The 15,947-nt window shown below is 37.0% G+C and overlaps 1 protein-coding gene across 3 annotated transcripts in view; it reads right to left on the reverse strand.

Annotated features, from left to right (window-relative positions):
- Window positions 1-6,062: 6,062 nt before the first annotated feature.
- The window catches only part of TRIQK (triple QxxK/R motif containing), a 57,150-nt gene continuing 47,265 nt past the window's right edge, over window positions 6,063-15,947 (reverse strand). For all 3 annotated transcript variants that reach the window (XM_053987242.1, XM_053987225.1, XM_053987234.1), the window contains one exon: window positions 6,063-9,055. In XM_053987242.1, coding sequence (XP_053843217.1) covers window positions 8,942-9,055 — 114 coding nt within the window. In that variant the 3' untranslated portion in view covers window positions 6,063-8,941. The remainder of the gene's footprint in view (window positions 9,056-15,947) is intronic.

Here is a 15,947-nt window from a genome sequence, read left to right on the forward strand (position 1 = left end):
GGAGAGATCAGGAGTGTACATGACTCCTTCCTCAGACTCCGTCAGAGCAAGGACCTCTGTATTTCCTCTGGAAGAGACTTAGCATACTTCTTATTGAAATGTTTTTGGGGTTTGGGATTTGGTTTGTTTTTTTTTTTTTTTTGTGGTGTGTGGGTTTTTTTCCTCTCATATCCAGCTGCATGAATTTCCTGATTACAAGAATTGTTTAGTTATCTGTAATGTGCATAGACTTACATGAAGCTTTACAAAGGAACCTTTGCTGTTAGGCTAAGAATGGTTTATTGTAGCACCTGCAGTTCTGATAATGCTGAGTTGTTAATGAACTGAACTACTTTTCCTCCTTCTTAGCATGAGAAACACTTCTCATGATCTTACTCATGAAAAGATTGCATTGTGGTCCTCTCATAAGTTTTCTTGGGTTTCTGCCATTGGAGGAGGGAGTCCATAAGCAGCAGCATCTGGCAGAACATCTGCATCAAGTCCCTGCTGACAACATGAGATCTGTCTGCCCAGGCTCACTCCTCCCTTGATACAGAACTTGACACATCGTGTACCCCATTGCCAGACAACCTCAGCAAATATTTCTCTCTCTAAGGGAGGCTGTGTCAGTTTTTCAGTGTGTTCATCCTGTGTTACCTCATTGCTTACCTGATGGAAGACTACTCAGACTCTTTTCAAACTGCTTAGTCTCTCTGGAAGGAACCTGATGAACCTTGATATGAGCAAGCTGGAAAGCCTGATCTAGGTGCAAAGATCAAATCTAGCTTTCTCCAGACCAATGACCAAGAAGTTTTAATCCTTCACAAATGACAGGAAAACTAAGTAACTAAGATAAACGTCAATGAATGGATGTGACTGATCTGTTCTTCAAGGCTTTGCAAGGAAGCAGCAAGGAAGTGCTGAAGGTCGCCATGCCAGCTCTGTAGCTCTTTGGTTGAAATCCAGTTATATTTTTTTTGCTGCTATTCTACATCACTTTGAGTTATACATTACTGTAAATACCCTCTGGTAGACCCTTTCAAAGCAATTGAGTAACTCAATGTTTAATAAAGATAGATTAATTTTCTTGTTTAAGTTCTGGGAAATACAAGATCATTTTTCATTCTGAGTTGGCAATGACAATCCTTAAACTAGTACTGGAATAGGTGGAATAATAACTTTGTGGAAATTATTCTAGAGATCTGTACTGTAAGGAATGGTGAATCAATGAAATCTTCCTTTCTGTATTTGTATTATTTTTTAAATTGAATGTTTGATGCCCATGCACAACTCCCGTGCTGCAGGAATGATTCTTATTTCCAAATGCCCTTGCTCGTGGGGAATGTTTTTTTCTTTTTTTCTATCTGTAAAGACGTATAAAACAGAATTTATCTTTTTCTGTAGAGAGGAATTAATCTAGGAAGAGACACCTCTTCTGTGTACAGGAGCCTAATATAGTGTAGAAGAAACACTTGCCACTGTGGTTTTGAGGGTGCTACATTCACAAGCAAAGTGGGCTGTCTCAGATGTGCTGCCTCTCCATACCTCATAACACTGTCATAAGCCCAGTCGCAGCCGTGTGTACATAAGAGGTTGAATAATGCATGGGAACAGTCTCTTAAGCATTTATTTTAGTCCTTTCATTTGGCCTTCAGGCATTTCCCACTCCATCCTGGTATCAACTTGAAAATTTCCTAAGACAGAAGGTAAAGCCCACTGAAGGAAAAATTTCAAAACCATTGCTTTTGTTGGAGTCATACATCTGATATTTCTGTGGAGAATTTACCAAATTTCATCATTGCAGTCTTCAGGAAAACTCATACATACTACAAGTAATTCTTATTTTGAGGTAACCCTTAACCAAAGGGATGTAATTACCACTCTGTAACATTTCAGATAAGAAGCTATATTTGACCGAACTGTATCACTGAAAAATAAAGGCCACTCTTCTATTAATTAAAAGCAGCTGATGATCAGTTTATGAGAAAATAAAAAATTCAGATGTATTCTCATGAATAACACAGTCATGTTTATAACTTATTTTAATGTGAACTCAAAAACCTCCATGTATAAGTGCAAGGACTGTCAAATATAATTCACAAGAACAGGCTGCTCTTCAAAATAAATATCTATACAGTGTACTGGGAGAATGCCTCCACATATATTGACTAACTTTAAATTAATTTGTGGCTTTGGCAATGATCTAAAAAAGTCACTCTACTCGCTTTTCTGTTTAGTGCATCCTGTTATTACCAGAGCAGCAGAGACTGAGTGGAACAAAGGCAGAGTACTGCCTGAGAAGAGCAGTTCAAGAAAGGTGTTAATGAACACATAAACATAAACATGGTAATCTGCAGTCATGAGCTCTTTAGGGCAGCAAAAACCCATTATACTGTTGTTAAAACAGCCCTGCCTTAAGTAGACAAGCATAGCTCATCTTAAGCTGAAGGAAGTCATCAAAAGGGAAATAGGGAAAAACCTGAGTTTCACCATGCTTGCAGCTCTAAAGGTTCCTCAGGCAGGAAAGGCTAAATAAAGCTGCCCTGAATTCACAATTTGCTGTCCTCACCAAAACAGAAAAAGTTTTACTACATTACACAGTAATAGTGACTTGAGGCCTCTTCAGCTTCAGCCAGGTGAGAGCAGGGGAGATGGCAGGTCACTCCCCAGCCCCTCCTTGAAAAGGATAAGGCCTACCAAAGAGCAGTAGGCATGAGCGTGGCATTCTCTGACTGGACAGGAGTCCCACAGACAGTAAGCGAAACAACTGTGCAGAACAGTTTCAAAAGGACAACAAAAGACAATTTTTCTGGCACCTTCCTGAGAACCTAATACATAAAAGCGAAAAGGCTGTGCCTCAGCTTCTATTTACTTGTGGCAACAAATCAGGCACCAGTAATGGTAGGAGATTCACCCAGTAGGTTAAACTCTGCTCTATTCTTTTTGTAGCCTGTCCAAAGCAACCCAGGACTGCAGTCCTACTCTAAACACCAGCAGCTCCCCACTGAGCAGGAAAGATGCTTTAGGAGTGCAGAATCAGCAAAAGGGCTCCCCATTTCCCTCCACATCCCTCCTCTCTGCTAACAGTCTCACAGGAGAAGGTGCCTCCAGAGAAATGTGGACATTGCCAATATCAGAACATTTACATTTAACTCTGTAACAGACACACACAGCCACTCTCTTAGCATAATGTGACTTTTTTTACACATGAAGGCAGCAACAACTGCTCTGACCTATGCTTTGTCCCCAAACCCTGTTTCTTACTTAAATAAATGACCCATTGGTCCAAGAAGAAGCTGCTTTGCTCCAGACACCTTTATCTCCTTGTGGCCCTTTATCATCCTATGAAAAAGAAGAAGTTTTATTAGCTCTGACTTGATATCAGACTTAGCTCTTCTTGAACAACATGGTGAGTTGTGAGGTGGTGGGCTCCTGGAAGAACTGGCCATTTTGCTTCAATCTTTTTCCAGTCTTGTTTCTGGAAGTGCAATAGAACAATGACATCTGTTTGTCACCAAACTACATACTCACCTCCTGTGGCTGCACTATTTTAAATATTTCTACAATATCTTTATGAAATGGCAAAAAGAGTACTAAAGATCTTTATGTTGCTCAGTTTTTCCACAGTCCAGCAAAACAAAGCTCTTTGTAGTTCATATTTGTAACTGACTTGGACATATAACTTTTAGGGAGAGTTTGAACTGTGGTCCAGGGTGGACAGCTTTTCTATGCTATATGTAGCTATGGAGAATAAGACAACATAATCAAGCCTATTGATTGACTAGTCAGGTATTTATTTGTTTTTAACATGCGAAACCAGTACAACAATCACAGAAGCTAGAAAAAATGTACCACTGAAAAAAGTATTCATGCAGAATGAGTATTGTACTTGAACTATCCTCCACAATCATCAGTTAGTCTGTCCCAATATTTATAGTTCATCATTACAACTGCCAAAACTGGCAACCACCAGGATTGTTGTCTCAATTAAGGACAGTAAACAGATTGTCCCATTTTTTTTAATGAAAAAATCTAAAATGTAATACTTCACAGTTTAACATATTTATTCATTTAAACGAGCTAAAAAATAGTGGTGTGACATCTGCTTGAGAGACACTGGTACCTAACATTTTGGCTGTCTCCCCACTAATTTGATTGTGATTAAGGGGGGATAAAAGGATGAGTAGAGGATTCTGTCAATTAAATGAATTGATGAACTGCAAAAAAAAAAAATTCACTCTTGGAAATGTGTAGAAAGAAATACAACTACAAAAATGCATTACAGCAAACTAAGAGGATGATGGAGAAAAGTATTGCAAAATATCTCCACTGGCTCTTTTCAGGAAAAAATATTGTAAGCATAAGATCACAGATAATCTTTGCCAATTTATTCATCTCATGGCTTCACTTCCCAAAGTGCAAGCATAATCCACTGTAAAATCTTTTAGGATGCAGTTCCAACATCACATTTCTGCTGTCTTATTGATGTGCCATGCTGTTATTTTCTTAGTCATAAGCACCACTAATTACTATGCTACTGTAAGTAGAACTTGAAATGCGATCAAGATCTGTAGTATCTTTTTTGTTGGAACTCTAACTTGCCTACTCTGCTTTTCAAGTACAGTTCTCTAAAGAAAATTGTCCTGAATGCATTTGACCTTCACCAACTGGCTCAGTTGTGCCTTACAGGGACCATCCCTTATCAGTCATCTCTCTGCTGGGAGCTCCTAGCAGCATTTTCCTTCTGAAGAGGGCAGCATTCAAAACATGGCCCTAAGTCAGCAGCTGACTCTCTTCCATGGTAGCAACCTTCATGAAAGAGGCATGAACAGTTTTGTAGGGCTTTCCTTTAGTAGAGTTGTTCAAAACCTGTGTTTTCAAACAAAATTTTTAGGTCACCTAAGGACACCTAAGTAAACAGATGAGTTTGCTCATGTAGTAGCTACTTGTAGTTATATGTTGCAGCACAATGTCCCAGTCTACATGTCCTGCTACAGCTGGTCTGATGCATGGAAGCAGCTGATTCTGAATCACATGGTGTCTATATGATATGCAACAGTGAATTTTAACTACAGCATTTTTCAAGAAAAGTTTAAATGTATCTCTAGGGTCTATTAGGGAAATGCTTAACTTGCCTCCTAAGCTTCCAGTAAAATATGTTTATGGACTCTAGGTAGTAGAACTAGAGCCTTTCATTGGCAATGTTCACTAGAAGCACTAGTAAAAATACTAGACTGAGGCTTCTGTCCTGAGATGGTCTACATGGTGGTTCTGCTTTTGAAGTATCAAAGAGAAAAGGAAAACCACCTAGGAAGATTTGCTCAGCAAAATCACTTCTGGAAGACTGTTATGCCTTCCTAGCCAGAGATTCTCCCAGACAGGGTATTTGCTCCCACCCACAGCACAAGGACTCAGTATAAGCATCTCCTCCACAACCTCTGCTAGAAAGAAATTCAGTATACTCCAGGAGTAGAGGGCAACTACTGATGTCTACCTTTTCCTTCAGGTGATTAGCTTTGAAAAAACTCATTAAGTCAGGTTTGCCATGTAAATTGTTTGATCAGTAATCCTTCTTTGAAACAAGCATATAGAATTACCAATTTTATAATAAAAAAAGTCTTCTACAACTGAAGTGATAGAGCTGCATGGATCAACTCTAGAAAGAGATCTGATCTATTAGTATTGGGCAGGATGCCAAAAGAAGTTCTCTTCATTGTCTTTTAAGTATTCATAGGCCACATTTAGTTTTATATGAGTTTAGCAGCTAGAACTGCCTAAAGTAATCCAGATATTCTAAAACTGCTTACATTACAATGCTTACTTTTGAATATTGTGCTGTTTAGATTGCTTTAATGTCCTTTCAAATGTATACATAATTCAGTGTGTTCAACATTAGTAAGAGAACCAAAATAGAGAAAAAAAAAAACATTTATTAATAAAATAGACACCAAGCAATTCATACAAAGATAAATGGTCCAAAATCCAAAAGGCATATTTCAATCTCAGATATAATTAATGGCAAAATAAGCAACATATCCCATTAGGAATTATTGTACTGATAAAAGAAGATTTAAGTGTAAAAGAAGATAAAAGTGTATTTGCTGTAATATTTACCATGTATTTCTACATACACTGAACAGAAGTCTACCCAGTCTAAGCAGAAAGAAATTTTCCAGTTACATGAGAATATCCTTCTAGTACCTGAAGGGAGCCTACAAAAAAGACAGACTTTTTACAAAAGCGTGTAGTGACAGCACAAGAGAGAGTTGATTCATACTAAAAGGGAGTAAGTTTAGATCAGACATTGAGAAAACATTCTTTATTCTGAGGGTGCTGAGGCACTGGAACAGGTTGCCCAGGGAAGCTGTGGATGCACCATCCTGGAGGTGTTTGACACCAGGATGGGGCTTTGAGCAACGTGCTCTAGTAGAAGGTGTCTCTGCCCATGGCAGAGGTATTGGAAATAGATGATCTTTTGCATCCCTTCTAACCCAAACTATTTTTAAATGATTTCATGATTCTATGATCTTTCATGCAAATGAAAAGACCCAATCCAAACAAAGCCAATAGACAAACCAAACTGCAAACTGTGGGCAATATGAACTCATAAGCCACACATCGGGGAAGCTGACAGAATCACATATATGCACACTTCAGATTTGGTTTGATTCACAGTAATGGGAAATGGAATATTCCTGTTCTAGGAACTTCATGTTTATAAATTTGACAGTAAGAATTGCTTCCCTTTTAGTGCAACCAATTGAGAGAGCAGGTTACAAGATGACCTGCATGAAGGGAGTAACTTCCATATATCTTCATAACTTCATATAACTTCAACATATCTTTCTCAGACCATACATGACCCAGAGAGCCATATGCTGACATTAAGGAAGCAACCACTCCAGCATGTAATAGAACATGAAAACTGCTAATGTAAAGTAACAGGAGAGGTCTGCAGCTTCTGTGACATGTGGTTGGGTGCTGGTGAAGTGAAAGGCATGTCACATCCAAGGAGATAGCTTGTGATACGCCTTTCCCTCCACTGGAAGTTGGGCCATGTGTCAGATAATGCTTCACCATAAATTCAGCATGTTGCAAGGTGTTTGGTCAACTGTGTGACTAGTAGTGGACTGTAAGTCATATGCATACACAAATGTTAGGATTTTGTGTCTGTAAGAGTCATACATAGAAAATGAGATATATTTGCATATATACGTTTCTCTTTCATATATTTCTCGGAAGACTGTTGTACTCTGAATTTCTAGAGTTGTTGTTTTGCATGGCAGAAAGTGAATGAAGACTATGACACATATGGAGTGGGTCCTTAGAGACTCATGATGTATATGATCATAGTTACTGTATGATTTAAAAATTAACTGTATTGATCCAAGTTTCATAAGTGGTGATAATGGGACTGCGTCAATTTAAAAGAAATATATTTTCCATTATAATATTTGCTGTGATTTGTATCCCTTTGTCTTCAAAATCACTGTATGAAATCTTAGTCAGGCATCTCAGGAACAAGACAATAAATACCTCAGTTGTAATTAAACCTAACATTCAGCTCTGAAATTTATGTCAATGGCAAAACCAAGCTGCAGAATTATGGAAACTTTTCTGAAAATCAGTCTGCCTAAGTTTCCTTGCAACATTCAGCACCAATGGCTCTACATGTTTTGATACCAAACTGAATCAGAACTGAATCTCAGTCAGAGAAAGACTGACCACACTTCTAAGAGGATCAAAACTGAGTCTTTACATCCACAAGCTCAGTTATATGCCAAACTCAAAGCAGAACAGGATAAAGCTAGAATTTTAAAGCTCCCTGCAGCTGCTTTGACACACCAAATTCTTCAAGTGGCTTTTGGCTATCAAAAGGAACAAAAATGCTATCTACAGTGCCTAATTTGAAAGGTACTTTGCAAGAACTGAAGGATATAATGGAGCCAAGATTTACCAGTTATTAGTACAACAGGAAAAAAGTGGTTTTTTATTACTTACAGCCTCTCACATTAGTTTGATGATTAAAATGATTGTATAGCTGGAAAGGAATGTTTTTATACAACATGCTCCTAATAGGTAGAGCAAGTTGATACTAAAACCATCAGGAAGAGCATAATTAAAACACAGTTTTGACTTTATATTAATAGTAGACCAATACACTAATTAAAACCAACATCAACTAAACTTTCTATTTACACTAGTTCAGACAGCACAGGAGGCAAAGAACTGTGTTTCAGAAGCATATGTGAATGTTAGAGCTTCTGTCATCCAGGTGCCATTTCTAACAGAACACATGTGTGCTGAACAGTTGGCAAAAGAATGAAAAAGATTACTGCAGATATATGGGCACACAGAATCTGGAATGACAGAAAATTAAGTCCATATAGAAGGTGACAGACTGCTTGTAAGAAGATAGTTTTTTTCCTACAATTTCTTCAATCTTCATGCATGTGCACACATGCACAAGAAAGATTAAAAGGGAGAGAAAGGATGAGGGCATTTTGATATATTTTAAACACAAATGAAGAAAATACTTTTTATTTGGTATTTCTGCTTTCTTTTCAGAAAGGAACAGGAAACTAATTTGGTTATTAGGAAGCTCTGATTCCTAAATTTGGTCAAGGCAGACACTCCTGTGAAGTCAGCATCAATACCCATGATAATAGTAGCACCTGTCTTTTGACATCAAAGTTCTCTGCCTGAGAAAAACATAATGTAAACAATAAACTTCATGTATTGTACTGTTGCTCCTGGCTCTGGTGTTAGACAAATACACTTGGCCAGGCATAAGTGTTCTTCTTTTGGAGACCTGGAATGTGACTGATGTATTGCAAAACTTTCTTATAAATTTGGACTGCAAGAAAAGGCATAATTTACTGTCTTACAGTGAAGGGACTGTGTGTTCCTGTGTAGTCTTGTTGAAGCTGAAGAAATCTTGATGATAGAGTCATTACATCTGCTAGTTTTCATCTGGGTCCAGATCAAGGTCAACTTCATTGGAAACATTAAGATAAAAAAACGCATAGAAAGCCAACAAAAATACCAGTATAGCTGCAAGGACAAGGGCAATTTCCTGTAGAAATAAAAGAAAACAAAAACCTGTTAGAAATAATGCCGTATTTTCAGATTAATCAGGAATAAATATTATTTCCCTTCTACAAAGCACATCAAAATAACATCAGACATAATATAATTGCATAAGGCATTGATACTTTAATGATTTCTCTATGGTGGTTACCATTCCAAATGTTGTAGAATCCATTCACTTAATAAAGATTTTGGTGAATCTGATATACCATCAGAAAGAGGATATTTAGCTCAAAAATCTTTAGTCTTACCTAGAAATAGGAGCTTTATATATTTTTTTATCCAATTCCTTATTTTTTAAAGGAAAAGACAGAATTCACAAACCACAGTTTTGAACACAAATTTAAGTTATGAATTTACACTGTGAATTTTGATGTTTTCTAGCAATATGTTACTGCTTTTTGCCAACAAATTTGTAATTTTTTAATGAAGCAAACACAGTATGGTGGAAGTCAATGAAAATTGCTACCTCTACCTCCCAACCTCCTGGCATGCAGTACAACATGGAACTACAAACTCCTTCAGAATTGGATGAAACTTTTCTTTCTTCGGCTCTGAAATAAGGCAAAAAGCACAACAATTTGCACTTGCCTCTCTTCCCATAAAATATTGCAACTTGCTGCATCTTCCTTAATTAGCATAAAAGAGACTTCCAAAGTATACATGATTTATAGCAGCTTTCAGAAGGAGAAAAATGTTTTTATACTACACATTATACTCATTATGTGACTGCTATCATCTTAAGGCTGGACTCTGTAAAAATGTAATTACAGTACAATCATCCTCTTAATATTTCTTTCATTTCCTGTATTTCTTTCCAAGACACCCTATTTCTCATTTTTAAGTTTTTATTTTTCTGTAAGGCTCAGCACACTTCCTATAGTGTTGACTCTCATTTTGCTAGACAGTGAAAGATGAAAGATAAATAAGATAAATCTGAGAAAAATCCTTATGTCCCTTCAGCTCACAGAAAGTATGACTCTACAGCTAACATCTACTGCTTGACTCCTGATCATCATGATGAATTTTTAAAATTGTGCATTTGAGATGCTCCAAAGGTTAGTTTGTACCTCCAAATCCCACTCTCCCTCTAAGGAAAGAAGCAAAACTTCCCCTCCAATTCTCAGCTTCATGCTAAGCTATAAAACAATTACATCAGAACAATCCCAATGCACATTTAAAATGAGACAAGAAAAAAAGTTCAGTGATTTTATAACAACTGGTCTGAATTGGTACAGAAGATGTCACATCAAACCTACTCTGTCAGTTGGACTGAAATGAGATGCCTACATTGAACCAAGTCAACAAGACCCTTTACTTTCCAAGGACAGAATCTGTCCATCTTGTGTCCTCTAGGAGAGGCCAGGAGACTTCTTCCCAAAAATGACCATTTCTCCCCTTAGACTAGAAGGGAGTGCAGATGGTACCTCTTTTTGTGCACTGTGGGATTAATCCTACCCAGCATCTCTAGGTTGGTGGTGGCTTTGTGACCAGCATTGTGTTCACTGACATGAAGGAGTTAAAACTGTGCGTTTCATTTTTTTAAAGTCTAGCCCATAATCTGGCATTCTTCTATAGAGCAGCATTTAATTTGCATTTACATGAATGCATTATATAGTTTATCAGAATGTTGGATCAATAATTCAACATATGCCATCTAATAAATTTTGAAATACTACTGCCTAGTTGGCATATGTTCTATAGGAGCATATTCTTTATTCTATAGGAACTTTTGCTTTATATTTTATATGGATTATTGAGATGTACTTTAAATTTGTTTTACTACATTAAAATTGCTCCTGCAAATTTGCCGAGGCTGTTGGCTACAGATATCAACTACATTTTCCTCTTAGAACTGTACCATCCTCTGAACTTCATCCTCCTGATTTCATGATTTGATTTTTAAAAAAGTACATCTAATTCACTCATATATTAAAGGAAAGTGATTTTTGCTTTGTTGCAGTTGCAACACGTCAGTATCTCACAAAAGGGCATCGCAGCATCAGACAGGTTTCATTTATTTCCTTGTATCCACAGCTGTGCTCCCAGACCCATCTGGCCACACAGCTACTAATCTTAAGAGGATGTAATAAACAAGTGACATACAACTGCAGGCTCCATCTGCTCAGGAGAGTGGACAACAAAACCGTACATTGCAGGCACCATTCACACTTGACACAGAGAGCAAATTCATTCCAGTATTAAAAAGTTTTTCCCTTGTTTGGATGCCACACATCCCACTCTTTCTGCTTTACAATATGTTTACCTTTGCCCTCCCTTCTCCCTGGTCTCCCTTGTGAAATGCTGTGAGTAGCAGCAGTAAACTTTTCAGGAACCTTTGCATTAAAGATTTGTTTCAAAGGAAGTGGAATTGGGAAAATCTTGAGTTTTATTCTCAAGATTTTTATTCGCAAGACTGCCCAGTAACTGCTTGACAGAAGCAATGCTTTAATTCCTCTGCCTAAGTTTCACAATGAGTAACACTGTGATAATAATACTATTTTCCCTACACAGCCATTAGGAACGGTGTGGGTGGATCAGTATTTATTATCCCTGGGAATGAAAAGTCTTACTAAAACTCCAGGTTGGAGAGTTACGCAAGAACCTTAGTTTTGAGTTACTGAAAAAGACAGAGTAACAAAAATATAAAATAAATGGCCTTACAAAGGACATCTGGCTCTCAGCTAGGGATATGTAGTCTCTTAAGAATTGCATCCAGTTTATGGACTTTTATAAACATAAATTTTGCAAGGTAAATAGCAAATGAGATGCTGCACCACTATAGTGTATTTGCAACAACAGATACATATTGTCATTTTAATTTGTTTTATACTTTTCAGGCTTTGCTATTTGTATTTTAAGTCATGCATAGAAATGAAATGTTAAAATACTCCCTGCTTGGCATATATAGCTCCCTTTCTCTTGCACTTTATGGATCATCCCCATCATCCTCTGCAAAATCCATTTACTCAAAGGATTTTACCATGAATAATTAAAGAATAGAGAAAAAGTTTTATAGGAATAAACTTAAAATGATCAGAGGGCTTTTTCTCCTTTTTTTTTTCTTTTATATCATGGTACAGAACACTAGGAAACAACATTTCTACTCTCAAATCTCAAAGTACAGTCAGAGAAGCCTTTAAAAAGGAACAGAATTTTCTGTTTTACTCTCTTACATGTAGAATAGCATATGTAGAATCCTACTGATTTCAGTTTGGTTAAGTTTTCCAGAAACTTTTCATAAAGGAAACACAAACCATTACAGCATAATGTAGATTTAATTCTCTTATCATTTTTTGTCATTTTTATGTCTCTCATGCCAAAATACTTGGATTATGTCCTGAAATTCACCCTGAAGGAGCAAGTGGCAGAATGGGATATAAACAAGATTAATCAGGAGAGGGGGTGAGGAAAAAATGTTAGCTGTGATAACAGAAATCTGGACACTGTGTATGGCAGCTTCATAGCCTACACATATAGAGAAATATCATACTTCCAGGAAATGTCAGGGGGGTTTTACATGTTGTTTAATTGTCCTTCAAATAGAATCATACCTTTTTTACTTGAAACCTGCTTAAAACTAAGTGAAAGAGTACCACAAATTGCTCTCTTTGAATTGCTAAACTCTCCCTAGCTCTTTCTGAAAAGAGATGAAAAGAAAATCAGGCTGACCAAGGATACCTGTAAAAATACATATACAAGAACTGACAATCTTTTTATCTCATATTTTTAATTGAAGACTTTAGGTGGATATTCACTGCGACCATGTTTTAGAGTTTCAACAAAATCGTATTTATACATGAATGTTTACTTCCTTAATGCAGGACATTCTACAGCTAACAGAAGGCAACAAAAGTAATTTATGAACTTTTATCCACACTTTTTTGGCTCTAATTTTTTACTGTGAAAATTTCAGATGGAAGAAAGATCATTGTTGTCTCAAATAATGAGAACAAGGTACTATTAGAGAGTCATTGAAAATACCTGGCTATATGCCTACAAAACAACAGGATTCATTTGAAAACAGCTAGATGCAAAATAATATATATAGGTATCAAAGATGCATACAGTACTTTTAAAGTGGAGTACTCTGCCTTGAAAAACTGACTCTAAGAAGGTCTTTGGTTTTCACAGGTAAATACTCCCTCAGTGTGATTTCTGGATGTACAAAGGTGGAGGGATTTCCAGCAGGGAGATGACCGGTATTTATTTTATCATAGAGAAGAATGAGAGCTAGTTTGGTTACACCATATAATTATATACACCTGTATTTAAGTAAAGCATTTCACAGTGTGGGGTCCTTTTATCCTGTTTACAAGAAACTTTCAAGGCCCAGCTGCAGTTAGATAAGTTCAGCCTTGAACTAAGATGCCATTTTTTTAGGAGCAAGAATGATTGAACATTCTTCAGGAAAATATGGACTTGCATACCTGTGAGTCCTTTACCATCTGATCTCTCTCAAAGAAGTACATTTTTATTTAGAAATTGGTAAGAATACTTCAAATTTGGCTTGTGTGAAAAGAAGGACCTGGCTGCCAGGAATCAACAAACTCAACTCTCCTAGCTGCTCCTCTCCTTCACGGCTCTAGGAAACCTCAGATTACTTCAATGGTCAATGCTACATTCTGAACCCCACAAATACTAAATTATTAAAAGTAACAGCACCCTATGTTTAACTGCTCAGACTTTTTTATATAGCATCAAAAGTTTTCTGATGTTGACATTTTCCTCCATTGTATTGATTTTATTTCTAGGATTTGAGGTTTTGCTGTTGTTGATTATTCTTTGAAGTGCCACAGACTGGTCTTAAGTAGAGACAGATTTGAGAAGAAGGTTTGTGAAAGATGGTCTACTGCTCCAAGCTGGTACAGATTTTGCTTGGTGCATCTTCTTCACATCTCAAACCACCATGATTATGATACTTATGTGTTCAGGTCAGGCATAGATCTGATTTTGTTCTTCTCTGTGCGTGCTGTTTCCCCTCCCTTTCATTTCAAGGTCAGGGATCAAAGCCTGACTACAGGGATAACTGGGAATATCACACTTTATCTATTGCTGGCACATTAAGCTGCTCTGCATTTTGTGGTTTGAATTGGTTTGAAGACCCAGTATTTTGGCTATTACAAAGTGCTTGGACTTGGAAGAAAGTATTTGGATGAACTTTTATGATCAATAACATATAGAAGTGCAGATCAAATAATCTTATAGTCTCTTGTGGCCTTAATTTCTACAAAGCTATGAAACTGTATCTTGAAAAATGTAGTTCACTAATTTAGCAGATTATGAACAGCATGAAATTGGAGAATATCCTTTGCTAAAATACACCAGGAATGTGTTGCTATCTATTCCCATCTAAGTTGTTCCAGATGAGAGAAACTCTCCATAGTGAGGTATCTAACTACACAACAGATTAAGCAGATATGCTAAAGAATGACAGACAGTAAGCTCTCACTTTGTTTAGGAAACATTTTTTCCTTAGCTGAATCGATGTACTGTGTTGCTAATAATTCTCTGTGGAGTGATATTCTGCAGTCAATGATGTCTTTGCAAATACTACTGTTAGGATTTGTGTCTACCTTTCAAGAAGAGAGAAAACTTCGTCACTTGTCCCATGGACTACTGATTTGTTCTTGCAGCCTGTAAAAAAAAAATCTCTCCCCAAGAACTCCCATGACTTTTAGTCTCTGCATACCAAACTCCAGCTATCTGGGGTCCAAGCTTCCACACCTCTCAAACAATTTTCTGCTTGTCACCCTCCTGCTGGCATGTTTTCCTCACCCAATGAGAGCAGAACTAGCACCAGTAGTGGAAAGGCCTTCCTGCTTTACTTGGTAAGGATGAACAGCTGGGCTTCCACCAGCACAAGCCCCATGTGGGGGGGCCAACAAAATGACCCAGAGAAAGTTCAGAGGCTCCCTTTTTGGTACTGCTACAAAGAATTTTGTCTTATCCAAACACCAGGAGACATATAGCACATTGCTTTTTCTTGGAGCTGTTTCTCGAGACTAGGTCCTGCTTTTCCAAGAGACACAATGTATTTTGGCACTGTCTACATTAGTGTCACATATACAAACACAGCCAGTACAATCACTCTGCTACAATATTTAATCTTTAAACGTGTTTAAAGAGCAAATATGACACACCAAGTACTAGCATGGTCACCCTGCTTGAACTAACTTTGGATAGTTATTAGTGCTCAGCTGCTTCTCTGACATTATCAACACAGATAAAAATCCCTCATTGGGGAAATTAAAAAGTACTAAATGCCAGTGACTGAAAGAAACTTTGTTACTTTAAACCTTGCATTAAAATGACAAGGCAATCAAAGTTTGACATGACAAACTAATTAGTATGCCAGCGATGAAATGTGAAGAATCTCCAGGGGATTGGCTCTGAAAAGTTTTATGTCATTTACAGGGCCTTTTTTTAAGCTAATGTTGTCAGCTCTCATGGTGAAATACACAACAGTTGAATTTCATTATCCTCGTAGAAATTAAGGACTAAAATCCCTTCACTATTTTCTAGTCCTCTTTTTTTTCTGCCCTAAATACTACACTAAGTCTTAGTTCACAGCCAGGCATGTAATTTCTTCAGGACAGTAATGCAAAACAACCCTAGAGTTATCAATGACATAAAAAAGCCTATTGTTTTAAGTGGCTGTATGGGGCTTATTGCATTAGCTTATTGTGTGTATGTATTTCACAGAACTACAAACATATTCCCCTTTCCCAGAGAGTTTATACTTTTACATTTATCCTTCCTCTACAATATTTTTATTAGCTTCAACTTAGCATTTTATAATAATAGGTTAATTTATTTTAAAATGCTGCATACTGCATCATATACTGAATAGATATGTATATAAAAAAAAGTACATT

This window comes from Vidua macroura, chromosome 1, assembly GCF_024509145.1.
Source record: "Vidua macroura isolate BioBank_ID:100142 chromosome 1, ASM2450914v1, whole genome shotgun sequence".
Classification (NCBI taxonomy): domain Eukaryota; kingdom Metazoa; phylum Chordata; class Aves; order Passeriformes; family Viduidae; genus Vidua; species Vidua macroura.